Consider the following 26,313-nt stretch of genomic DNA (forward strand, 5'->3'; position numbering starts at 1 on the left):
AGATTAATTGGTAATGAAAATAATCGTCAGTTGCAGCATCACGCTACAGCGCTAAACAAAGATTATTACGGATCATATTATTCTATATTATTATCATATTCCTTTAAGAAACATCTGAAGATATACTTTTACAATACTGCTTTTAAGTAAAGCACTTAATTTTTTTACTGCCTTTCCTAGTTTATTGAATCTGGCTGGAATATTTTTATTATAGTTTTCCTTTTTACTGGTTTTATTCTCTTTTAAATGTTTTTTGTTTTTGCAATTTTTGTAAAATACTTTGAGCTGCATCTCAAGTTTATTATTATTGTTACGTTAATGTGATTAGTGATGTAGTGATAAATATGAATAAAGACAAACAACTAACTGTACTTATATATACAAATATTCACATATTTTCATTGTTGGATAGATTTTTGCCTTTATAAATGTACAAGTCTTTGCATTAGTTTCAGTGATTTAATCCCTTCTTTAAGTGTTATGAAGCGCACTAAATATGCATCCCTGCAGCAATCAGTTTGGCTCTGCATCAAAGAAAAGAAACCAATGTGGCATCTGGCACAAATTCTCAACAGGGAAGAAACTCGGCAGTCTAGGAATTTGTTCAGTCTTTTCCGTTTCAGTGATTCTCAGCCACCGTGAATGAAAAACAACAGCTAAATCCACAAAATGTAAATGCACCTGACCTCAGGATACCTCAGTCTGCTGCTGCTGCTGGTGATGATGATGATAATGGTGATGGTGATGGAGGGCGGACGTGAGCTCCAGCTGAGAGTGACTCACAGTGTGAAAGGTCACCTGATCCCACACATGGAGTCTCTCTGTGGGGGCGGCCGGGCGGTCAGAGACTGGAAAACGTGACCATGGTCTTGTCTCGGTCCGGTTTTCTCCCTGGTGTCATCATCACTGGAAAAACCCTAAATTGTGTCCAATCATCAGCATGGGGATGTATATACATGTTTGAGAAAACTGGACGCTTTAAGGCGTGTCATGAACTTACGACCTTTATTGACGTCTGTTAGCAACTTGGAGGATTTGCAACCAGCTCTTAGGCTTTATGGTCAGATATGAGACTGTATAGAAGCAATTTCCTTTATATATGAGCCTCATATTAACCTCAGATCAACTTTTAAATACATTTTTGCACACCATCCCCCATCACTTTACATTGTAAGAACATTATGAAGGGATCTTCTAATGGTCAGTATGAACAGGAGGAATGATTACAGCAAGAAAAGCATGCGTCAGTGGTCACTTGGACACCTGACTGTTGTTTTAAAGAACCAATGTGTAGAATTTAGTGGCATCTAGCAGAACAAACTTGGCAGAAACTGAATATAAGTATGTTTTAATTAGTGTATAATCACCTGAAAATAAGAATTGTTGTGTTTTTGTTACCTTAGAATCAGCCCTTTATATCTACAGAGGGAACAGGTCCTCTTTCATGGAGGCCGCCATGTTTCTACAGTAGCCCAGAATGGACAAACCAAACACTGGCTCTAGAGAGGGCTTTTTGTGTTTTTCTCAAGTTTCACGGCCACCGGTTCTCCTACACGCTTGCAGGATGAGGGTGAGGGGGATCTGCAACCTCAAGGCTAGATACCACTAAATCCTACACACTGGTCCTTTAAATCTGCATTATAACTGATTAATTTGACCATTTGGGGTCAACAAAACATGCTGCAAACTTATTCTAACTTCTCTATCCCTGAAGCAGCCATGTGTCCTGTCAAAACGCCCTTGAGCGAGAGACACTGATCCCCCTCGCTCGCTCTGGATGAGAACGTCAGCTAAAATTTTAATGCACATCCGCAGCAGGGAGTGAGTTTGTGGCGCATGAAATGTCTTTTATCCAACCTCCCTTGGTGATACTGTATGTTTTCCTAAAATAACCCTGAGTAGGCATTTCTAAAGTTTGTACGGCTTGTGATCGCCTTTAAAGCTTCTTGTCAGGTCGTCACAGAGAGCTGCCAGACTCAGGAATAAAAAACACATTAACATAACACTGATCAAGACACACCGTCTTTATTTTGCAGTGGGAATACAAATTCAAAACACAACCATCCAAGGAGCATTCACACAACTTTTTTTTTTTTTTCAGTCTCAGTGTGCTTTTTTGTACAAGCGCGTCTCGGAGGAGAAAACAGCAAAAGCCTGTCACCATCAATGCAGTTAAAGACGACTTAAGAAAAACATACTTGATTTTGGAAAGAAAAAGAAATGCAACACCTTTTTCCATTCCCAGAACACATTCCTGTCATTTACAGAAAAAAAGGCCAAGGATTAATAACAAAGAGTGACTTAATAACATAAAAAAAGTGCGCTAAACTTTTTGCTAAAGCTCAATAAGGAAGTTCTTTTCTTAATCGTTCTTTCTTTCATATTTCACCATTTCTGAGTGATCGGTCACGCTTTGTGTGATCGGTTGCACCAGCTGTGTGTAAGTTCAAACGTAGCTTAGAGTCGCTACACCTTAGTAAAAACAGGTTTCATTAATACAAGTTAACATAAACTTAAGACACAACATTTAGTGTTGAGTTGTTCCTTATTAACTGTTGAACTGGTGAAAGGTTACAATGGAAGGGCCAAAGAAAAATGTTCTTCAGTGTGTAAGTTGTAGCTGCTGGAGGTGGAGCTAGTTTCAACTACTTTATATACAGGTAGCTAGTTTAGTCCAGTGGTTCCCAACCTAGGGGTCGGGCCCCTCCAAAGGGTCAGCAGATAAATCTGAGGGGTCATGAGATGATTAATGGGAGAGGAAAGAAGAAAAAACAAAGTTCTGATACACAAATCTGTTTTCAGTTTTTGGACTTTTTCTCTAATCTTTGATTTTTGCTGAAATATTGGATCATTTGAACATTTATTGAAATGAAAGCATGTGAGAAGTTTAGAGGGAAAAATCACTTTTTGGTGGAGCTGTTAACAACTCATAGACATGTGAAATGTGACCCCGACTACACACTGCTTTTTGTAAGACGTCAAAAGCCAAAAAGGTTGGAAACCACTGGTTTCATCTTTAACTATGTGTTGTATTTTAAAAGCTTGTTATATTATCCTTTGTGTCAAATCTTCATCTGAAAAGTAACTAAAGCTGTCAAATAAATGTAGTGGAGTAGAAAGTACAATATTTCCCTCTGAAATGTAGTGGAGTGGAAGTATAAAGTAACATCAGATGGAAATACTTAAGTGCAGTACTTTAGTAAATGTACTTGCTTACATTCCATCACTGTTAGTGTTGACTTAACACTTGAACTTATGTTCAGCTGGTGCAACTGGCTGCTGATCTTGAACACCAACATCAAAAGCGTTTCACTGACCTCTTCTGGTTAAATGTTTGTTGCACCTCAAAAACAAAGTTACTCTTTAAATATAGAGTTTGTCAGTCAGTTTTTGACATTAGTACAACCCTCCAACGCCCGCTTTCACCACATTAATCATCACATTATCATCACTGAAATCTTTCTTTTGCCGTCTCACTTCTTATGTCCACCAGATCTCTCCTTATTGAAATAAACTTTGGTACAATGAAATACAAAGACAAAACATTCCTCGATGACTACATTCAACCTCTATGGCAGGAAAATCTTTAAACTTTTCATCCTCTCTGAATCTGCAAGTCACTCAACCTATTTTGTGTTGCATCGTACAGGAAATGCATCGCCCCGTAAAGGGCTGATAAAAGTCAGACAGCCGCCTTCAAATACCCACTGGGTCTGAATCTTTTAAACTCTTGACTAATGGACTGAAGTGCCACCAAGTTCAGATCCTCTAGACGACCCTGAGCTGCTTTTAGCGGCCCGGCAGTGTGTAGAGAGGACTGGGAATACATGCGGGAGGAGCTGAATATCAAACGTTATTTTAGTATTCACTTTGAATACTGGTTCAAAGAGATCAAATCCAAACCACCTATCAGTTTAGTTTCTAATCAATATTTGATGTCCTTTTTTTTTTTTTTTTCGGAAGAAGTGAAATGTTTCACAGCCAACATGCCCACGTCTATTTCATTCAACAACTGGTTTTTAAAAACAGGTCCAAAATTGTTCAAGAGCACATGGAAATTTAAGAATTAGCTCAGTTTTTAAAAGGGACAAGTCTGGTGATATTCTGTTTTTCTTATTGTCAATAAATCTCATGAAAAAACCAAAACCAACAATGGATTGATCTACTAACAAGTATTGTCTGATATAGAAGAATCCGGGTTGGAAGTAGCCGAGGCGCCATTACTGGGTGGCGCCTCGTTTGTAAAGTTGCATGTAACACTGAAAGTGCTTTTAAAATAATCTCAGTTTGGATGTTTTTGCCGCTAAAAGTCCCAGCAATCCAGTAAAAGGAGTTATATGTTTGAAATATAGTCTGAACATACCATTAAAATACAGGTTAAATCTACTAAACTTCATTTTTTAGAAGAATTGAACTGCTAGTCCAGTTTCTACAGACGTCTCTTTACTGTGATGTGAGATGTTATCAGACTTTGGAAAAATGGGACAAACTTCTGCTCCATGAAATCAATTTTACTTCAATAAATCTCCATTAAATCCTCATTTTTCCGCTAAAGACCGAGCGAGCTGCCTACACGGGGCTGATGATGAGCTGCCGCCCCGCAGTTCTCTTGTTAGCTTGGTACTATAACGTTAGTACGTTTCGTAGCCCAAATTCCACTTAAACAATCACATGTTTCAGAGTTCTTAGTAGCTTAAATTGTGCTTTTACATTGATTAAAATTAAAGTAATCATGGAATTTGATGGATTAAGTCATAGGTTTAAAGGTCGGACAGATGCGCTACGTTCTTGTGATTTTGTGTGAAAACCTGCGTCATGATTAATTTGGGACTCGTGTTTATAGACTAAATAACTTCCACATTCACACAGTCATCTGTCAGAGAGGGCGACTGCTGATCATGATTAACCCAAACATCTCTGTGTCCACTGTTAGTGTGAATGTGTTCAGTTCCACTGCAGTCAACACATAAATCAGCCATCCGATTCGTCTTTATCTTACTCCTCTGTACCATTAACCTCCATTTTTGACCAAAAACTATCAAAAACACGTTAGTGAGTCACACCGTTGCACTGGATCCTTCATTACCATGAACACACACACTGTAGTTTTATTTGACTCAATCCTACAGCTGCCAGAGATACTCACTAAAGCACCAAATGTGGATTAATCCGCTCTTGAAAATAGTCCCCAACAAACGCAGCGTTTCCTCCTGTTTGAGAAACGTTTGCTTAAAAACTACAGTTCCCAGCTGTTTTAGGAAGTTTTTACAGAGCTACAGACAGGTTAGAGAAGTCACTAACTTATTGTTGGTTTTGTTTCTTTTCATGGGATTTGTTTTACAGTAACAAAAAATATAGATTATCACCAGCTTTGTCCTTTAAAATGTTTCCCTCTTGACTTTTTCTACACCTGGCTTCTGTACAAATCTGACAAAATCATCTCACTCATGCAAGAACATGGCAGTTAAAAATACATGTGCCCCTGTGGCGGCCTTTCTTTCAAACCTATAAAACGCGCTTTCCTTTCTAGTTTAAACACATAAAAATATCCGGGGCGTAAAGCCACAAAAATCCAACAAAGTGGATTTTACAATACTGTTATCTGATCCAGTCCCCATTATTTCTGAAGTGAAACTGGTTTGTAAGATCTAAATCTCCTGGGGACCAGCGTCCGCATACAAACAGCACAGTATTACAGGTGCAGTGGTGGTATTTGGGACCAGAACACCAACAGGGATCATTTTTAAAGGTCTGGCGTTGATTCGAACAAAAACCTTCAGTAAAACATTTAGAAAATGTTGCTTCACCTCACCTCCTCATCCTCATCCTCCTTATTATGTTTGCACTGATGAGCCAGTTTGCTTTCTTGCCAGAACGCCCACACACGGAGGCGCCACTAATACTGAATTTTAAATAAAAAGAAGCATCGACACACTCTGACGCCAGAGCGAAGACAAAAAAAAAATGAAAATAACATTTCTTTATACAGTGTAAAACGTTTGATAAATTGTTTAAAAGAATGTAAATGTATAGAAATGCAGCCAACTGTACATCTTTATATATTACTGCATACAAAAAAGAGCATGTGAACTTAAGGTGTGTTCGGGTTGGTTTGGTCTGAGAGATCATAAGGTTCACTGTGAGAAAAAACATCTGTTGCAACGACTGCCAGCCGGGCAGACTGACGATGTTTAATGAACACTTTAATCTAATTCATCTCCCGTATGAGTCAGCGTCATACCCAGGAGGATGAGCTGCAGGCTTTGTGCCAGAAAATGTTTCCAATAGCAGTTTAATGAAGATAAAAAGGGGCTGTGGGAGCTCATTGAAATATGTTTTTGTGTTTTCAAAAAAGTAGAGATACACAGGACTCAACTTGCTGGGCAGCTGTGATGAGGGATAAAGATTTGCTTCGCTTTGTGTTGTTGCTTTAATCACATTTCAGTGTCTTGTTGCTGAGAAACTATCAAGACATTTGACCCTTTAGTGTGCGTTCACACTGCAAGCAACCGGCATCAACGAGCCAGTGGAAAACCATTCCCACAGAGACACTCGGCTGATGTATGGACGCTTCATCTCATCAGCCAAGAAACGTCGGCCAAGACTGATTTCCTTACAGAAGTATTGTTATTTCATGAGCGATGGTTCAGTTGGCAAGTGTAAACCAAATGAGAAACTGATAACGGCCAAACGAACCTTTCGTTTCATGGCTAAACAGTCTCACCTCATGGTCCATTTGACAGCTGTTCTAGTGCTTTCTATCATCTCACATGATCCTCATCAGGTTTGCACAGTTGTCATGGAAATGTAGATGATCAAATTTCCATGTTTTTTTTCTGAGCACTTTAAGGATTTCTCGTCCATGTTTGCTTAAAAGTAAAGTTTCAAATCTCGCTCTTGAAATTGTCTCCCATTCTTAAACTTGCATTATCTGTTTTTGGCCACTTGGGGGCAGCAAAACAAGCTGTTAACACAACATTCACCTACACTAACGAGCACTTTATTAGAAACACCTGCGCAATCTGCTGCAATCCAATACAACAGCTCTGCCATAAATTCCACTTTTACATAAAGCGTTCCTGAAATTTTGCCCTCCACATGTATGTAAATGGAGTGGACAAAATATTAGAAACACTTTTCAATATAACGCACTCCAGTACATCACCACCACCCACTACGACCTCAATAATAAACATAAAGTAGAATCATCACATTTCTGACGTCAACAAAAACTGAAAATGTAGAAGTTGAATTTATGGCAGAGCTGTTGTATTGGATTACATTAGATTGCACAGGTGTTCCTAATAAAGTGCTCGGTGTATAATCATCTTATAAATTTGATATGATACTTGTTTGCAAACAGTTGTTTATTTACACGTCCAACATGGAGTAAGATTCATTTGGACTTGATGAATGAATCCAATATTCACTCTCCTTTTAGCTCCGTTTTGGTTTCCACCAGCTAGTTGCTTTAGTGACAGTGTAGTGACAGTAGATTTATATATATATATATATATATTATATATTATTAGAGCTTTTTGCTGAAAACTGCTCCCTGTTGCTGCAAATGGCGCTGATAAGAGCAGTGAGACTGAACCAAAACAGTAAATTTGTGGGCCGTAAAACCAAAACAATGAGCTGAAAGATGTTAAAACGCTCCGTAGAGCCGAGGAGAACTGTAGAGTTGCGCGCTATTTATCTGTGATGCTTAATTTGATCTATTGTTAATGAAAAATATTGATTAAAGCAGCTTTAAATTCCTCATAGTGCTCAGAAAAATAGAAATTTAAACAACATTTACATACTTTGTTGTTATTTTGTCTGATTTTTGTTTGTCTTTTGTGTTTCTTTTAATGTGTAACATCAACCTGCAGATGACACATTTACATCATATTGAAGTTAATTAATATAATAAATTAATAAATAAATACACATTGTCTTGACAACTGGGCAAACTCCATCTGCCAATAAAGATCATGAGATATGGTCGAAAGCTCCAGAAAAGCTAATAAAAACGAAGTGTTATTGTTTGGTTTGCTGCTGCTTCCACTTTTATTTAAAAAGGCTGCAGGAATTCATGTCGCCAAAGCGGCTGCTGAAGGAGAGCCAGTAATTACTCTGTTTTGTCGGTTGATTTTCAGTTACTGATGTCTAATTGACTTCAGAGCAAAGGAGCAGCTTCCTCAGCGAGGTTGTTTGCAGTGTGAAAGCACAAAGCGAATGATATTGTTGTTGCCTGCTGCACGGAGCGTTTTCAGTCTGTGTTACCACAAATTATTGACCACGATACCACCACCTTTAGATGATTATCAGAGAATAAATTTGAAATGATTTTGAAAGAGCCTCAATTTCTGTTAAGTAGTGCAACTTTCTCGTGGCTGATAATGGCCAAGGTGCTCTCTGTAAACACATTCAGTGTTCCTCATTCTTGTGCATTGATACGTATCAAAACGGGCAGCTGCTTGCTCTTTATCTTCCGGCGCTGCACTACAAGGCTGCTTTTACAAAAAACTAGTCAAAGGGAAGGGTGAAAATAAAGGCACAGAGATTTGGACTTCTCTACTAGTCCTTTCCCCTCCCTCCCTCCCACCGTCTCAAGCAGCAGCTCTGACAAGTTTCTAGAAGGCTCCGTCGACTGCGATCACCGTCAGTACTCTCTACCGCACAGGACCCGACTGTCGGCCCTGCGAGCTTCAGCCTTGATGTGTCAATCCAGTGGATATCGCCGCCGCCGCAGCCTCCTCTCCTCTTCCTCTACCTCCTCCCCAGGGGACCACTAACAGTCGCACTCCTCCATCAGTAGAAAGCAGTGGGGGTAGAAACAAAAAAACCTAAAGCAGCAGCAACAGCGAAAACTTCACCTCCTCTCCTCCATCTCTGAATTCAAACCTGATCCATTTATAGCCTAGCGCGACTATACACAGTCACAACGAACATTAACATATTACAGACTAACAGCTACACAAGCAGCAGAGGGAGAAAGGTACTTTTATCTTTTCAAACATCCTGCTCTCTGGGCTGAGCATCCCGCCTCAGCAGACAACATCTGCACACAGATTTTAACTTTACCGATGCTTCTGCGCGGCTGTTTGCAGGGGAGGGGAGAAGCTGTAAACACGGCTCGCCTTTTCTTTTTGTTTTTTTGTCTTGTCATCTCACCGGCTGCCCGTGACAGCTGCGGTTTCCAGAGTTTAGGGAGCTTGCCACAGTCGTGTGGATTGGAGCGTTACCAGAGACACGTACCAAATGTTGAGGGGATAAACAGGGTCACGCAGGGGTGGAGAGTGACCTTACATCACTAATGCAAACTCCCACTGTTCTCCCTCTAATTACAGCTCTGTTTAAACACAGATTGCCTGGCTTCACTAAGCAGGCCATGTTTTTTTTGCCTCCGCTTCCAATATTTCACCTTTCTAAAAATCTCACTTTTCCCCCCGAAACGTTCTAAATTGTATAAAAGCACATTTTACAGCAGATTAAATTAACTTCCTGTTTTATATTTGTTCACACCATCTGCTTTGCTAAACAGAATCGGAGCGAATTTGATTCTTTCGATACAAACTGCAGCAAAATAAAAGGAAAAAACGCTTATAATTTGGTGTTTTTTGATACTTCTTGACATGTTAACACCCTAAAAATCGGCCGACAGGTATAACAATCAGTGGACGACTCTCCCAAATTAGGTCACTGTATTTAACACATACATTAGCTGTCTCCACTAACAACTGACACTCAACTTAATCAGGCCAGAAGGGGGGAAGCCCCTGCTAAGTAATCCATCACACTCGGGTAATTTATCAATATCAAGTGCAGTCTGGAGGATACGACAACTCTAACAGGCATTATTTAGTGCTTTGGCAGCAAGCTTCATCAACCAAACACTAACACGGCGACAACAGACGACAACTCGCACACACACACATACACACACACACACACACACACACATACATACGGGAGATTCAAAAAGAAAATCTTCAAAAAAGCACACACACAAAAAAAAATTTCAAAGTGTGTTTCACAAAAGGAGTTCTTTGTTGTTGACTTCTCAGCAGGTTTCGGCCACAACTACCACAAAGAGACAAAAGAAAAGCGCTGCTGCAGTGCATTCTGGGGATTTGAGTCAATATTTACAGAGTTCAGCCTGTGGAACGATAACGCACCAGTTTTTTTATTTTTTATTTATACACATTATCAGCTCCTTTCATTCCTGCAGCGATGTCCACTCACCTAGCAACACGGCTACCACTGTGATTGTTTGGGTTTTTTAATCAATCAATCAATCAATGAGTCAATCAATACTCCCACTCGTCCGTCTTCATGTCCAGATAGTTGAGAATGTTCTGGGCGAACTTCACCGCCTGCTTCCGCGCCATCTTGGTCATCTCGTCGCCCTGCGGGTCCACGGCGTCTAGCGCCAGCAGCTGTTTGGTCAACAGCTCCTCCAGCATCATGTAGCTCTTGTCGACCCGTTTGCCGTCGAAGCCCAGAACCTGGGCCTGGAGGTCCGACAGGCTCCCCAGGACCAGCCACACGGCCCGGTGCGATGGGTGCTCGCTGGGGCCCGGCTGACGGCGGGCCAGGGCCTCGCGGAGGTCCAGGAAGGTGATGATGGCCTGGACCTCCACCACGGCGCGGCGGCGGGCCTCTCTGATACACGGGTTCTTAGCCGTGTCCACCTGGTCCAGGTGCGTGAGGAGGCTCTGCAGCTCGGCTTTGGGTCTGAAGCCGAGGTCGCCCATCGCGCAGTGCCGCAGGACGCCTTCTCGCAGGTGGGAGACGTGAGCTCGCACCGCCTCTATCTCGCGGATGGAGTTGTTCTGAGCCAAGTCGTACCTGAAGAAACAAACACTGGATCACTGCTTTGAAACTTTAAACATATAATGTAGATTCAGAAAAAGGATGATCAAACCCGTAACAAGCATCAATATCAGAATCAGCACCAAATATCAGAACTTAAAGGGCTGAGTGATGCAGTTTAAATCATTATCATGGTGATAGGTACCTGGACTGTGAAATATAACTTCCTGATACCTGAGTGAGCTGCAGTAAAATGATTGTGTGTGTCGGGAGGGAAAATGTCTGCGGTGTGGTGATTCAAAGTGCCAGCTGTGCCGGGCTGAGGCGAGGAGCAGAGGAGGCGAAGCAGCTCCGTCACGGCAGCCAGAAAAATCACAATTACTACAAGAAAGCTAAGTACGCTTCCAGAGTACAGTATGAACGGGAGTAACTTTTAATGTCAGTATAAATATGCAGGGAGGTCTCTCTGAGATGTTTTATTTCAGGGAGGTAGTTTGTGTTAATCTGCAACAACATCTGACAGTTACAAGCAAATAAACATGAAAATGTTGAGACGTCGTCCTGAATGCGTTAAAGCATTAACATTTTATATTTCATTGAATTCTATTAGTGTGATTTTCAGTTCACACTTTATCAAACAAACTTCATCTGTAAACCTTTTATTTTTTTTTTACTGTAATTAAAGCCAACGAACTAGGCTGCATGAAATAAAAGATTAAACTACTTGGTAGCTTCTGTAGTGATGTGGTTCTTCCTGCTGAGAAACATGTTCTGATGCAGAGTCGACATCTGCTCTAGTTGCTCTCGTGCAGCTACAGAAATTTAATTAATCAATTAATAAATCAAGAGAAAATTAATTGGTAACTATTTTGGTAATGAAAATATCTGTTAGCTGCAGCCCTGAGTGACGCTCACCTGCGCGTGTCGTCTCCCTCCCCCTCCAGGTCCAGATGTTTCAGCAGCCCGTTAATCTCCTCCACAACCTGTTTCCGGTAATTTCTGATCGCCGCGTTCCCGGAAACATCCAGAGCGTCCAGCTCTACCTGCATCTCCGTCAGGATGCGTGACAGGTGGGCGCAGCTGTCCCTCCCGCTCAGGCCCATCAGCAGAGCCACCAGCTGACTGCGCGCCACGCTCACCTTCACCATCACCTGGTTGATGCAGTGCACGGCCTCGTGGGTGTCCCCCGACAGCGGCAGGGAGAGGGTCTGCTGCTGCGTGCGCCCTTCGATCACGTCCTGCACGGCGCACAGGCGTGTCAGCGCCCGGTAGCGTGCTTTGCGGAGCGGCACCCTCCCTTCGGTCTTGACCTGGGTGAGCCTCAGCACCAGCTGCTGCAGCGCGTCCACCAGCTCGTCGTTGATCTCGGCCACCCCGCCGGAACGCTGCGGCGCCACCACGCGCTCGTCCACCAGCCGCCGCGCCTCGTTGCTCAGCTGCTCGATGGCCAGACGGGACGGGTGGGTGGCGTTCTCCTCCAGGTAGCGTAGCAGGCCCTCCACCTCTTGTGCCGCTCGCTTTCGTCCCCCCTGCAGCTCCAGTTTGCCCTCCGTGTCCACCTGGTCCACCTCCAGCAGCAGCCGGGTCAGGTCGCGCTCCAGACGCTTGTACTCGCGGTCGTTCTGCAGGCCGCTGAAGGTGCAGACCTGCGGCCCCAGAGAGGCCACCTCCTTCTGCACCTCGTACAGACGCATCATGGCCGGATGCTGCGGATGATACGGCTGCTGCTGCTGCTCCATTGGATGTTGTTGCTGCTGCTGCGAGCCGCCATGGTCCATCCTCTTCCCTCCATCAAAGGGCTTCCCAAACAGGCTGGAAAAAAAAAAAAAGATGGCATGAACGGAAGTCAGAACAATAAGCAACAATTCAGAGCGGAGAGAAACGGAGCGTCAGTGGAGCTTACATCACTGTCCACCGGCCAGAATGACTGGATTACTTCAGAAGTTTCTTTTCACATTCTCACAGCCAACAACGCTTGAATAGGACCTCCCACTAATGTCTGGATATGCGCCAAAGCGGCTGGCAGAGAAGACGGGCTCAGTAACCTCAGCCAAACATTTAAATCAGGTCCAGAGGAATTTACAACAATGCGGTCGGACATAAAGGCTATTAATGAAGCCACATTGTCGCACGTAACGTGTAATTACATGTAAATGCTGCGGCATTCCTGCGTTGGCGTGCGAGAACAAAAGTACAGTTTCTGCACAGTTCCAGTGGGAACAAAAGCATCAGCATTCCTGGGTGAAGCACACACGTCGTTCAGAGTCATGTGACCTTTTGACCTCAGCCATGAAGACTTGTTACGTTGGAGAGAAGAATGTCATGCTTAACGTGTCAAAAATCCAGCCTGAAAGATGAAGTCATTAAACTAAATAAATACATTTAAATAATCCACATGAGATTACTTCTGAGAAAGAGAAGAAAAGCTTTATTTATGTGACTGGATGATAACCGTCATGTCAGAGGTGACCTACAGTGTTTTAACACCAAAAACCAGTACCTGACCAGTAGAGCTAGACAGATAAACTGGGTGATAGTAGCTTAGAGCAGATTTATCAGTACTGGTGTAAACTTTGGCTGATAAATTATAAGAAATTACTGAAAATGCCAAACTAGGTTTTCTCACCAGAAAGCGCTGACACGCTCATTTTTTAACTGTAAAATGTTGGGCTCAGTGTGTTTTTCAGTTTGTACTATCACAGTTTTAAATAATTAAATAAAAATAGCATTGATTGTCATGTGTTTATGTGAAAAAGCCAATCAAACAAATAAAAAACTTCCCAAAATATCAACATCAGCCTCAAATATTCAGTATTGGCTAGACTACAGGCTACAAACCAGCACAACCAAACCTTCAATTATGTTTTAATTTCAGATTTATTTAACAAGCTAAGTCCCATTAATGTAGGGGAGACCTGTCCAAGATGACGGCATAAATATTTTCTAAAAGCTCATTAAGAACAGAGACGATTAACAATGAAATCATTTACCAGAGATTTTACACGTTACACTTTTACACCAGATAATAATGTCAGAAAATAGTGAAAAATGCACGTTACAGTGGTAGAGGTGACGTCTTCATATGTCTTGTCTTATTCTACCAACAATCCAAAACTGAAGATATTCACTTTGACACAGACAAGCACTAAATAATCACTTATGAGAAGCTGAAACCAGCAAATGTTGAGCATCTTTGTGTAAAAAATGACTAAAACCATTATTAGATTATCAAAAGAGGTGAGAATTATTTTTTTGTCAACGGACTAATCGTTGCAGCTCTGGTTTCAAGCACAAATGCCAAATGTTCTCTGTTTCCAGCACCTCAAATGTGATGATTTTCTACTTTTCTCTGTTTCATATCATTATAAACTGGATATATTTGGGTTTTAGACTGTTGGTGAGACAAAAAAAAGATATGTGAAGATGTCATTTTGGGTTTTGTGGTGTTTTTCTCTATTCTCTGAGACAAATAATGAAAATAATCATAGTTGCATCCTATTTTACAGGTGCAACAGAGTTTTAACCAACAGGTCAATGATTTTAATTAACTACAGATGATAATAAATGTATAGGCTGTTAAAGACTGTAATTATGTTCCTATAAATGCACTCAACAGGAGGAAATGGTGATATGAGCGAACACTGTGGTCTTTTCTCGACCTTGACCTCTTTAGTCTTCTGTTATATCTTGTTAAAACACGACTCCAGATCAGGAGAACCAGCTAAAGACAGCACAAGAACAAATGCCCACATAACACATTCATGTAAAATTCTGTGTCCTTACAACCGTGCAAGGAAATGAATGAGGTTAACCTACATTTCGTCTCGACAAGAACACCCACATGACAACCGTTCTGAGTATCGCTGTGCGTTTCTATCCGGCTCGTCGCTGACGGGAAGATGATAGCTCTCTAATCCACATTTAAAAAAAAAAAAAAAAAAAAAGGATGCTGCCTGTCCGTCAAGCTTTAAATACTGGAGGAGGAAATGAACACAGGTGATCAAGAGCCAAAAAAACGGTTTCAGTGAATCTCCACATAAACGTGGGAGGATTCGGTCAAACTGCCTCATAAACTGTGTCACAGGTGCCTCGAAATGTGAGACGTATTCCCAATTCAACACAACTTAAAAAAACATGCCAGTAGTCAAATGTTAGTGGGTTCTCTTAGAGGAGAGCTGCAATTTTTAGTCAATTGACAGAAAACTAATCTGCAATTATTTCGATAATCGATTTAGTCGTTTTTTTAAGCAAAAATGCGAAATATTTGCAGGTTCCAGCTTCTCTAATGTGACGATTTAAGGCTTTTCTTTCATTAGAGCCAAAACAATCAGTTAGGGCTGTAACTACAATTATATTCGTTATTGATCGACTGTTTTATCTCTAAAATGTAATAAAACAGTGTCGGAGCATTCCTGTAGTCTGCTGCTAAAAGACACACGTCACATAACTGCAACGTCCATGGTTTGATTCCGGTGGCGGATCTTTGTTTCATGTCACATTCGTCTCTCTCTCCTCTTGTTTCCTGTCATCTCTCCGCCGTTGCTATCTAATAAAAAGACATAAAATGCTCTAAAAATGCCAGAAAATAGAATAAAATGCCCGTTATCATGGTTTCTCAGAGCTTTAAAATGTCTCGTTTTGTTTGATCGACAGTCAAAAATCCAAAAGAAATTCAGTTTATTATCATGTAAGACACAGAAAAGCTTCAAACCTTCACATGTTTGGCATTTTTGCCAAATAAATGACACTAAGAAAATGACTCAAAACAATTATCAAGCTTGTGATGGGCATGTTTCACTATTTTCTGAATTTTATTGACCAAATAATTGGTCAGATTACTCAATAATGAAGCCCTAGTTTGGTTATTTGTAGGTATTCTTATGAAAACAATAGCATTGATTTATTTAAGTGACATTTAAAACTGATGTTAGTACCTGGAGGTCGTGATAGCTCTGTGCTCTTCTCTAAGTTGATTAAGATAATTAAGCCACAGCATACAGGTCGGTCTTTGTAGTTTTAAAGAGATGACGTGTGTCACGAGGAGGTCGTGACAGCGTGCATCCTGAAATTTCACCTGCCGAAAAGGTATTTTTTCATCCTCAGGGTTACTTTTGTGGCTCCTATAAAGATCGGGCTCTTAGGTCTGATAGATTGTGGGATAAAACAAATATCCAGCGTTACAAACATCTACTTTGGATTTAGAAAACAAAGAGAGAAAAAGAAAGAGAGATCAGGAAAACTGTTAATGATAGGGAATTCTTTCCATCATACCCCCCCCAAAAAAACGCCAAGTCGACATCAAAGTGAACTTTTTTTTTTTTTTTTTTAAATATCTACAGGATGAATGGTACAGGATTAAGAAAAGGAGCGGATTTTAGTTTTTGCAACAGAACATGGCTCAGGGGAGCGGTTACATCATGAGACAGCCTGTCATTAACAGCAGAGGAGCCTGAAAGCATGATGTGATTGTTGCATATGAATGCTGCAGCCCCAACAATATGATGTTTTGTTATTCACAGAATAAATAAGACTTATTAGAATAGACTGGATTATGTATCAGATGCTCCCTAAAGTACTTTTATGTAAGAGGGCGAGGGGGGGACGGGCATTTCCAGAATAGTGGATGAACGCATGCCAGGCCAGAGCTTATAAATCTGAGCCTTTATATTAGGATAATCTCAACGAAATCCACTCCAGCCTGGCGAACACCTCATCCCCTTAGTTTGATCCAAGAGAGAGACAAGAGAAAGGACTGATGTCTCAATGCTAAGAATAGGCTTGCTAGTAGGAATCAGTCTTCCTTCCCATGAGTCACACAGCATGATGCACTAAAGCTAACTGAGCTGGAGGTAACATGCATCGAGCACCCCTCCTGCTGCTTAAATCTTTGCCCAAAACCGTTCAGGCACCTTCCCCAGCTCCAGGCTGCCTGCATGCACCGGGTCCTGCACGGCTTTGCGCATTATGTCACCCTGGAAAATCCAGTTTGGTCAATTGGCTGTGAAGGTATCTATATCTGTGAGTGCATGCAGATGACCACATACCACATCTCCATATATCTCAAACACCTCAATGCATCTCCAGAAGCTGTCAGCTGCAAACACGCACACGCACGCACACACATACACATACAACAGCAGCAACAGCAGCAGCAGCAGCAGCAGACGTGTCTTAAACCATCGTTATTTCTCACCTTTTCAAAACTCCGAACACATTCGCGCACATTTTTGCGGATGTCTGTTTCCATCAGCTAAAAGCAGGGCGGTTCGTGCGGGAAAGTGGCATCCAAACGGATAATTCCCCCCGTAAAAAATATCGGGATGGGAGCGATGATGCTCCGGTCAGCTTCAGCACCCGACGACTGACTGACTGCGGTCGGGCTGGTGTCGCCCCTCCCACAGGCTACCAGAAGGGTTTCCTCCACTGAGTCTCGCTTTAAAACAACTTACTATACACTCAGAAATGTTCTTGAAGCATTTAAAAACACTTAAATAGTCGTTTTAAATCCCAAACAGAAGCATTTGAACCCTGTTTGCCTCCGCTACTGCTCTGTGAATGCCATTGTCTGTCATGCTAGGCTACAGATGATCACCTGACTCAGCCCCACCTTGGCCAAATACCTTCAGCTTTTCGGGTCTAAACATGCCACCAAACACTTGGCCACGTAAATAATTTCGTCCTTACCTGCATAGCCAGCGTACAGCCATCTGAAGTTTTGCGGGAAAGTGCGCACCTCCTCTGTTTAAAGCTAAACATTAGCCTACCTAGCTACCTTCTCGTAGTTACTTTCCGGTGGCTCACCAGTAAGTTATGAGCTAACACGGAGTTTTTCTTTGCTTAACAGGATTAAATAAAAGCTTTCACATCGAAGTTTGTTGGACTCAGCTGATGAAAAATGTGAGTAAATACTTATTTAACGTGTAATAAATTAATATACAAGTAGGTGAAAACACACAAAGTTGTTATCTTGCGAGTGGACGGCTTGACAGTTTTTTAACAGAGTGTACGTTTTGTTTGTCCAACATTAGCGGCGCTCCATTTAATCATACGGGAGTGCCGGTTGTTCTCTAGCTGCAAGGGCGGGGAAACTAAGTGGAGTGCAGGCGGCAGGAGGTGGAGGTGCTGCGATCAACTTAATTTATTTTAAGTCTTTCAGTGGTGGAGGAAGTATTCAGATCCTTTACTTCAGTAAAAGTACTAATACAGCAATGTAAAAATACTCCATTACAAGTAAAAGTCCTGCGTGAAAAATCCTACTACAGTAAAAGTATACACTATTATCAGCTTGATGTAGTTAAAGTATTGCAGTAAAAATACATAAGTATTATGAGCTTGATTGTAGTAAAAGTAGTGGTTTGGTCCCTCTGACTGATATATTATTATATATGACATCATTAGATTATTAATACTTAAGCATCAGTGTTACTGTTGTAGCTGCTGGAGGTGGAGCTAGTTTCAACTACTTTATATACTTCATCTGAAAAGTAACTAAAGTTGTCAACTAAATGTAGTGGAGTAAAAAGTATAATATTTCCCTCTGAAATGTAGTGAAGTGGAAGTATAAAGTAGCATCAAATGAAAATACTCAAGTAAAGGGCGCATCAGCAGACTCACCTGTCGAAATTCAGAGAGTGAAACCAAGAGCTACTCTGCCCCAACAAAACCTGACAACAGCTTAAATACGAATCAACAACAAACTTTCAAAAACACTTACCAACCAGCTGCTACCTCCTATGTTGTAGATCAGGGCTTGTTTTGTTTGGAGCTTTGATCAATCTCTCTTCATAGGCTTTAAGCAAAAAAAAAAAAAAGAAAATCCCACCCCTTTCAGAATTTCCCAGCAAGGCAACAATAAACGGTACAACCTGCGTCAGATGACCCACCTGAGTGAAACCAGGAAGTCCTAGATCAGGGCTTGTCCAGGTGATTATACACCAATTAAACTACATATATATACTCCATTTCTGCCACTATTTGTGCCAACAGATCCCCTCAAATCTTAAACACTGGTCCTTTCAGTAAAAAATCTGAATATTTCTTCCAACACTGCTGAATAGAATAAAAAATAGCGGAAATCGCTCCCGGTCGGCTCAAACAGGGCTGTGTCGGTGACTTTTTGGAGCGTACCCTTTCATGGTTGGACTCACGTGACCGGACGGCTCGTAAGGAACACAGAAGGGCACCGACATTAGCTGCAATGTTGACTGACACGTTAATGTCTCGGTTATAACGATTACAAACCGCCGTTAAAAACGACGGTTAGTGTCAGTTGATATAAATGGCGTGTAAAGCAGCGGCGGGATGTTTAACTCGGAGGCTTTTCAGTCCTTTCGGCCTCCGAGCAGCGAGCAGCAGCCGGCAGTGCAGCTCCAGTCAGGCGGCACAGCGGGACAAAACACCGCAGGTTCGGACAGTTGAACGATAATCCTTCATAACATGAATATTATCAGCAACATGACATTTCCAGGTTGAAGATTTGACTTTCAGAAGCAGCGTTAAGTAACGCCAGCTCCTCTTTCACCAGCATGTGTGTGTTGCCATCTCTTCGTTTTACAATCAATCAATCAAGTTTGTCACATGTTCCTTCAATTTGTGCATTAAAATAGTTTAAATAGAAGAGAAATAGTAATAAATATATGTGTGTGATTAGAGGGACTCTTCTGCTTCAAGTCTTCTTCTCATTTCATACTTCATTTACCGTTTACCTTTGGGGGTAAACATGCAGCTAGCTCGATTAATCGATTAGTTGCCATCTATTAAATTGATCGCTAACTATTTAGATAATCAATTGAATCGTTTTGAGTCCAAATTCTCTGATTCCAGCTTCTCAAATGTGAATATTTTCCTGTAAACTGAATATTTTTGAGTTGTGGGCAAAACAAGACATTTCAGGACGTGATCTTGGGCTTTTGGGAAACAGCGATCGACATTTTTCACCATTTTCTGACATTTAACAGACTAAACAACAATCGATGGATAGAGAAAATAATCGACAGATTAATCCAATAATGAAAATCGTTGTAAGTTGCAGCCCTACATGCAGAAGAGGCAGAAATATTGAGTAAAAACTCCTTCAATCTGAATGTTGCTTAAAAGTATCGATCAACAACATTTTCCCTTAATCGTTTTGAGCAACATGTTTTCTGTATGGAGTTGGATTTGCAGAGCATATTATGAATCAATTATCAAAACAGTTGATTCATTTTCTGTCAGTCAACTAATCGATTTAACTCTTTTTAACTACTTTATGTACAGTTGGGTAGTTTAATTTGTAAGTATGTAGAATATTAATTAGTAAACTAATTACTAACTTGTCAAATAGTGGAGTAAAAAGTAAAATATTGGTCTCTGAAATTGTAATAAAGTACAAAGAACAAAGTAGCATAAAATGTGCGCTAAATACTTCAAAGTTGTACTGTGTACTAACATCATCATCATCATCATCATTAGTTTTCCCACAAATATGACCTACATTCTAGACTAATAACTCTGAACATGCTGTGTTTAATATTAACGGGAGTTCAGTGACTCTGAATGAGCGTGTTTACCGTTGAATCTACCTTCTGCCCGACGCTCCGGTCCTGGAACCAGCTCTGCTCTTCTTCGCTGCTTTTCCCATCGTGCGGTCTGGTCAGAAATGATAAGGAGGCTCCGGTGTGTCAGCTCCTTATCAAACCCCACGTGACATCAGTTTGGGTACAAAGTTGTACCGACGCAGCTATTTAAATTAAATTGGTCTTTCCCTGCCGAGCGGCAACCTCCCTTTTGTCTTTAGATCGTCACTTTAATATTTACAGTGTTTTAATAAATTCTGTGCAACAACTCAGTTTTCTAACGTTTTCTAAAAACAAGTAAAACAGATCTAAAATTAGTTAAGAATTTGATAGAAACAATACAAAAAATAGAAGATGGAATAAAATATTTAAAAACATGAATACAATAAAATAAATGATTAAATAAAATAAACAATCAAGAGCCAGTGTGAGGAGTTTTAACAACTAAAAGACTCAGAAAGGCCTGAAGGGTCGAACTGCTGCACATCAGATAAATACGCTGCTGCAAGACCATGAAATGCTTTAAAAACCAGTAAAAGAATCTTAAAATCGACACGGAAACTGACTGGAAACCAGTGTAAGGACTTTATAATAGGTGTAATGTGTTTTCTGGTCCTCTGTGATCTGTTTAAATATTCATGTCATCTTCATTCAGTCGTATTATTTATTCTATCAGTAGATGAAACTCCAGCTCCTGACAGCTGTTGAACGTGTGAACTCAAACTCTCGTTATGTCACGTTGTCGACATTGTTTTTACACACAGATTGTTACACAGAGGTGACATCATTTCTTTGATGCGTATATGAAGGGGAAAGGTACGGTGGCCCTGAGAGCTCAACACGCTGCAGCTTGTGAAAACATGTAAAACACAAGCAAATGAAGAAAGAAGAAATAAAAACATGGGCAAACTGAGAAACATGTTTTCTGTATCGGGTTGGATTTGCATGTGTTTTATTTTCTTGCAGTGTTTTGAGCTCTCAGGGCCACCGTAGGAAGATATAGGTCATGTGGGGATTTCACAGCTGGGAGGGAGAAAATGTGGGATAACAACAAGAGATGTGCTGTTTTTACTGTACACTTTTCAAAATATGAATCTAAGTTCGTCCCTAATAACCACAACTGCTGCTTTTTTCTGATATAAAGCAGCACTGTAAATAATTGATCACTATAAAGGACCATGTACAGAAGAAAGTCTCAGTACAGTGGAGTTTCTGCTCCTGCTGATCAGAGCGGCTGGTGCAAGACTTTCCTTTGATCTCCTCTATCGAAGAAATGTTTTCTCTTCAAGACGGATCCTGAACTTATCAGCAGCATCTTACCTTATCCAACATGTCTTATTTATCTTGTTCTGTAGAGATCTACCTCCAGACCACCAGCCAGCTCCACACATGACTGGATCGGTCCGCCGAACCCGCTGTCAAACCTGCGGCCCATCGTTTATCACATCCCTGAGAACGAATCAGAGCTGGAGAAACGTCTGAGACACCTGAGGCAGGAGACGGAGGACTGGAACCACGAGTTCTGGACTAAGCAGAACATCACCTTCAGAAAGGTACGAGTCAAATATTTCCTCCAGTAGAAAAGAAATCTGACTCAGCAGCGTAGAGAGCAGTTAATTCAACCTCTGAAGGTGTTGGTGGTGTGAAAAGAAGGCAGCATGTGAGGATGACTGTTCACTAGTGCTGCATGGTGATCAATAGTAGAAGACTGATGTAGTCCGGTGTAGCACCTGGTTAATTAAGCCTTCATAACACATTCAAAAACATTGTATACTGTCCTGAATAAGAGCAAAAAGGCGTCAAAAAAATTCAAAAACAGGAAAATAATTTGCTTTACAGGGTGTGTGTGTGTATACAGTGTATATATACTGATCAATTGTTTAATGGAAATACTTTGATTTTAAAAAAAATTGATAAGTGAAGAACAGCGCTCGTGCTGTAGTGCTTGCCAGGTAGTACAAATCCCAATCAATCAATCAATCAATCAATCAATCAAACTTTATTTGTATAGCACCTTTCATACAGGTTAGTGCAATCAAAGTGATTCATGTATGGATTTAAAAGCTATGATTATAATAATAATAATAATAATGAGTTAAATAAAACTTTGATTTAAAAAATAGATAAAATAGATTTAAAAAAAAGATTAAAATAAATATTAATAATAAAATAAAAGATAAAATACAGTTTTACAACATGAATACAATAAAGTGAATAAAAATAAAATGAATTAATGTCTATAAATCATTCTCAGGCTTAAGAGGCAGGTTTTAAGTTTAAGGTATCAACCTGTTACCTTACACTACATACATACAAGAAAAGTATTGTATCACTGAAATTAAACAGAAAATTAATGGAACTACCTACATTATACGTCAAGAAGTACCAGGTTTCCTGTGTTAATATCGGGGTTAGTGGAGTCTGGAGGCAAAGCGACGAGAAATCACATTAAGCAGATGAACTGGAGCCGATCCTGCGTCAGCAAACAGGCTGATTTGTGACTGTAGCTCCGGAGCTACCGGCCTGCAGTTGACCTCTGAGCTTTCCTACATGATCAATCATTGTCATCATTATTTATCAGGTCTGTAATGTCAGCAGATGTTCCTGTCCTCTGCATGTTGAGCTCTTCTGTGTGTAAGTCCTTATGTTCACCAGCAGAGAGCAGCATCGCACAACAACAGCTTTCTGCTCTCAGGAGGAGTGAAGTTTATCGATTCTCTTTCTTATTCACTTAATTCTAGAATTTAACAACAAAGATACATCTGACAAAACAATCCCAACTCAAGATCCACTTACTAGCTTTTTCTGGAGCTTTCAACACACAGTTCGCTCAGTTGTCATGGAGATGGATCTGAGCTCTGTAGCTGTTATATTTTCATCCATACCACTTTTTGGACTTCTTATTTGCATAAAGCATCAAAGTTCAGCTCATCACAATGCAAATAGTAGTTTGACAAAACAATCCCAACTCAAGGTCCACTTACTGTATTATTTTTTTCTGGAGGTTTCAGCTGTTTAACACAGATCTTCACCGTCTCTCTTTTTTTTTCAATTTGCTTTCTGCAGCAAAAAGATGCTTTCATCATCTCACAACTGAAGGCCAAAGGCTTGCCTATGCGTGATGAGCAAGGTGAGGAGATGCAGCTCTTCTACACACTGTTGGTGTCTTACTCACAGGTTCACACACATTAGCACAACAAACACACTGCTTACAGGTTAATATGACAAAAACAAGATTCTCTTGTACGCTCTGCTTTTAGATGAGTTTGCTCAGTAGAAGCTTTGACAGACAGTGAATATGAATCTCTTTATGTAACAGCTGCTGATTTAAAAATAAGGAACTGAATCTTAATGAGAGTATAACGTTGTCCGTTGTGCTTTTTCTCCCCCTCAGGACGACGTCAGTCCCTGAACAGCGAAGAAATGGCCGTGTTTTACAAAAACTTCCTGGACAAAAACAGAACACGACATGCAAATTACAACAAGTGAGTTGTTTCGCAGCAGAGCGTCTCTCCCATGATGCCGGTGGGTGGGTGGGTGGGTGGGTGTTTGGGTACGTCTCCCTCCCAGAATGTTGCATACTGTAGCTTGTGTGTAGAGAACAACAAACATGAATTAGCATTGCAAAGTGGTATTTTTCTGTAAGTGAATCTTCTGGAAAAGAAGAGAAGTTTTCTGCCCACACATGTCACCTCTGCAACTGCTTTTAGTTTTTCTCTGCATGTGGGTTATAAAATAATCTGAGTTTGATTACATGACTGTCTCCTTGATATTCTTATTGTTTCAGGTTGTGGTAAATCAAAAAATAACAGCTGTCACCGCCCCTTTGTTCCCCAAAGTATTATTGCTTTCTCTAAGTTTACATGTTTTCAGTATTGTTACATGCATTTTTGAAAGATAAACGGAAAGATAATCATCATCTAGTATAGAAAAATCTCTAAGAATGTTATTGTACATGTGAAAAGCTCACTGTATGATGTAAGTACAGTCTTGTATGATATCGATCTGAAGGCGGCCGACTTCAAAGGATAAAAGAAAGACATAAAATAATCTGAACAGGTTGCTTTTTAAATTCTCTATGAATTGTTCTCTGAATTTGAAGGGGAGCCGAGTGTAAAGAGATTAAGATCTCTGTCGCATTTGACCGTATCAAGGACTTGTTCAAAAGCTTTGCAGCAACATTTCAGGCCACTTGTAAACAATGCAGAGGTTTTTTTGCTAAGACAGGTGAAAAGGAGGTAAAGTAGTTTAGATGGGATGACATTAAAGGGCAAATAATTCTTACCAGGGCACAAAATTAGCAGCAGCCACCAATCAAATGCTGGTAAAATATGCAAGTGGCCGGTAGATTTACTTCACTCACCAGCCTAAAATACAGTGGTAATCTGTTGAGGGGCTGGTAAAATTAGAATATTCACCAGCCAATTGGCCGGTGGACAAAAAAGTCAATTTTGCACCCTGATTACTATCATCTAAGCTTGAGAAACATAGTCCTAAAGTTTGATTTATGGTCTCTCAGAACTGGTTCTTGCAATGTGTGTGGGACCACGTCTGAAATCAAATGTGTTTATATTTGTTCTGAACGGTTTCACTCAAAGGCCGATTTAAAGCTGGCTGTCACAGAAGGGGAAGGCGATGGGGAGACGCGATATCATTTCAGTACGGGGATAACGGTTCTTCTGGAAGGCATAGTGAAGTCATAGTGTTACGCTCAGCTGTTCACATGAAACGTGACATAAACAATAGTGTCATCAGTGAAAAAAGGAGCGCTAGAGAGAGACGTTCAAACCTCGGCTCCATGTAATGTAAATACAGTACATATGTAACTTTTATATCTTAAATTGAAGTATCTAAGTTATCATTTATGTATTCACTAACAACACAAGTTAACTGCCCTCATTTTAAGGTGTCACTGTTCTTTTTCCCGTCCAGTATTTCCTGTTAATATTTAAGATATTGAGCTGACGGTTTATCCAGAGAAACTTTTATGAAGTACAACCGTTTAACTTCTTTTGTAAAGATGTATTTTTTTTCTATAATAGAATATATTGTTGTGTATTACAGGTCAGCATACTTGTTAAAGCTGTTAAGTCATGTCAGTGGATTCATTCTTCTTTATTCTCTTCTTTTTATTCACAGGGAATGGTATCGACGTAACTTCACCATCACTTTTCTCATGGCCCGAGTCGCCCTTCACAACATCTGGAGGACTGTTTCTCATAAACACAACAGCAAGAAAAACAGCACTCCTACAACCTAATGATAAATAAACCCTACCTTCCTAACCTCCCATCAAGTGTTTGGCTCTATTTTTGATCCATTATTTAGAAGCATTTAATTGCAGGAATTGGAAAACTATGACTCGTATCTGATGAAGATTTGTCTGCTTTATCTCTCCTTAATGAGCTGTTGTTTTGAATTATTTGGTCTCTGCTTTCTTGTAATTATGGAGAAAAATATTCGGAAATCTTAAGGAGTTTCCCATCAGCACAGTTTTCAATAGAAGCATCTATTAGATAAATTGATTTATTAAATCTGTTCACACCTGCCTGCACTTTACTATAAAACCCAATATTGCTCAGGCGGACATGTTACTACATTTTTAAGAATGAGTTGTGAAGACGCCCAGAGGAAGATGTCATTTGTTGTGTAACTTCTGTTTAGTAGGGATTGTGGTAAATATGTAAATACAATTACATATATAAGTATATGTTGGTATATTTACTTGTGCAAAAGAAAACAGGAGAAAAAACAAACAGAACAAAAGACAAAAAAAGGATGTTGCAGATATCACTGAAAACCCTCCTGTGTTATCAGATAATAATAGTGAGTTTGTCTTATTAAAATAGTCTATGAAAGGTTGTCAAATCTAATAGAATCTATAAATATTCCCTCTCAGTGAAAATGTTATTTTTTCTAGCTGTGACTGCTTCATCACATCTTTCTGGATGACTTTTTC

At 40.4% G+C, this 26,313-nt stretch overlaps 2 protein-coding genes across 8 annotated transcripts; one reads left to right on the plus strand and one right to left on the minus strand.

Annotated features, from left to right (window-relative positions):
- Positions 1 to 2,006: 2,006 nt before the first annotated feature.
- bag5 (BCL2 associated athanogene 5) lies at positions 2,007 to 20,484 on the minus strand. Of its 7 annotated transcripts, none has more exons than XM_067615312.1 (4): positions 20,361 to 20,416; positions 18,515 to 18,589; positions 11,716 to 12,612; positions 2,007 to 10,836 (listed from the first exon to the last, which is right to left on the minus strand). In XM_067615312.1, the coding sequence occupies exons 3-4, from the start codon at positions 12,576 to 12,578 to the stop codon at positions 10,296 to 10,298; spliced, it is 1,404 nt and encodes a 467-aa protein (XP_067471413.1). In that variant the 5' UTR covers positions 12,579 to 12,612; positions 18,515 to 18,589; positions 20,361 to 20,416; the 3' UTR covers positions 2,007 to 10,295. The 7 variants fall into 7 exon arrangements, with proteins under 7 accessions (XP_067471413.1, XP_067471415.1, XP_067471410.1 ...); XM_067615314.1 differs by having other exon boundaries at positions 20,349 to 20,391; XM_067615309.1 differs by lacking the exon at positions 18,515 to 18,589 and having other exon boundaries at positions 20,361 to 20,484.
- Positions 18,935 to 25,646, plus strand: coa8 (cytochrome c oxidase assembly factor 8). Its single transcript, XM_067615316.1, has 5 exons — positions 18,935 to 19,204; positions 21,710 to 21,907; positions 23,421 to 23,484; positions 23,749 to 23,839; positions 25,494 to 25,646. The coding sequence occupies exons 1-5, from the start codon at positions 19,079 to 19,081 to the stop codon at positions 25,612 to 25,614; spliced, it is 600 nt and encodes a 199-aa protein (XP_067471417.1). The 5' UTR covers positions 18,935 to 19,078; the 3' UTR covers positions 25,615 to 25,646.
- The last annotated feature ends 667 nt before the right edge of the window (positions 25,647 to 26,313 follow it).

This window comes from Thunnus thynnus, chromosome 16 (assembly GCF_963924715.1).
Source record: "Thunnus thynnus chromosome 16, fThuThy2.1, whole genome shotgun sequence".
NCBI lineage: Eukaryota > Metazoa > Chordata > Actinopteri > Scombriformes > Scombridae > Thunnus > Thunnus thynnus.

Excerpts from the sequence above, each read along its gene's own strand:
- coa8 (XM_067615316.1), top strand. The coding sequence starts at position 19,079 with ATGGCGTGTAAAGCAGCGGCGGGATGTTTAACTCGGAGGCTTTTCAGT. Across the intron at positions 21,908-23,420 it reads AGAACATCACCTTCAGAAAG|CAAAAAGATGCTTTCATCAT; the intron begins GTACGAGTCAAA and ends TGCTTTCTGCAG. Across the intron at positions 23,485-23,748 it reads GCCTATGCGTGATGAGCAAG|GACGACGTCAGTCCCTGAAC; the intron begins GTGAGGAGATGC and ends TCTCCCCCTCAG.
- bag5 (XM_067615309.1), bottom strand. The coding sequence starts at position 20,419 with ATGGGAAAAGCAGCGAAGAAGAGCAGAGCTGGTTCCAGGACCGGAGCG. Across the intron at positions 12,613-20,360 it reads ACCGGAGCGTCGGGCAGAAG|CCTGTTTGGGAAGCCCTTTG; the intron begins GTAGATTCAACG and ends TTTTTTTTCCAG. Across the intron at positions 10,837-11,715 it reads GAGGGAGACGACACGCGCAG|GTACGACTTGGCTCAGAACA; the intron begins GTGAGCGTCACT and ends TTGTTTCTTCAG.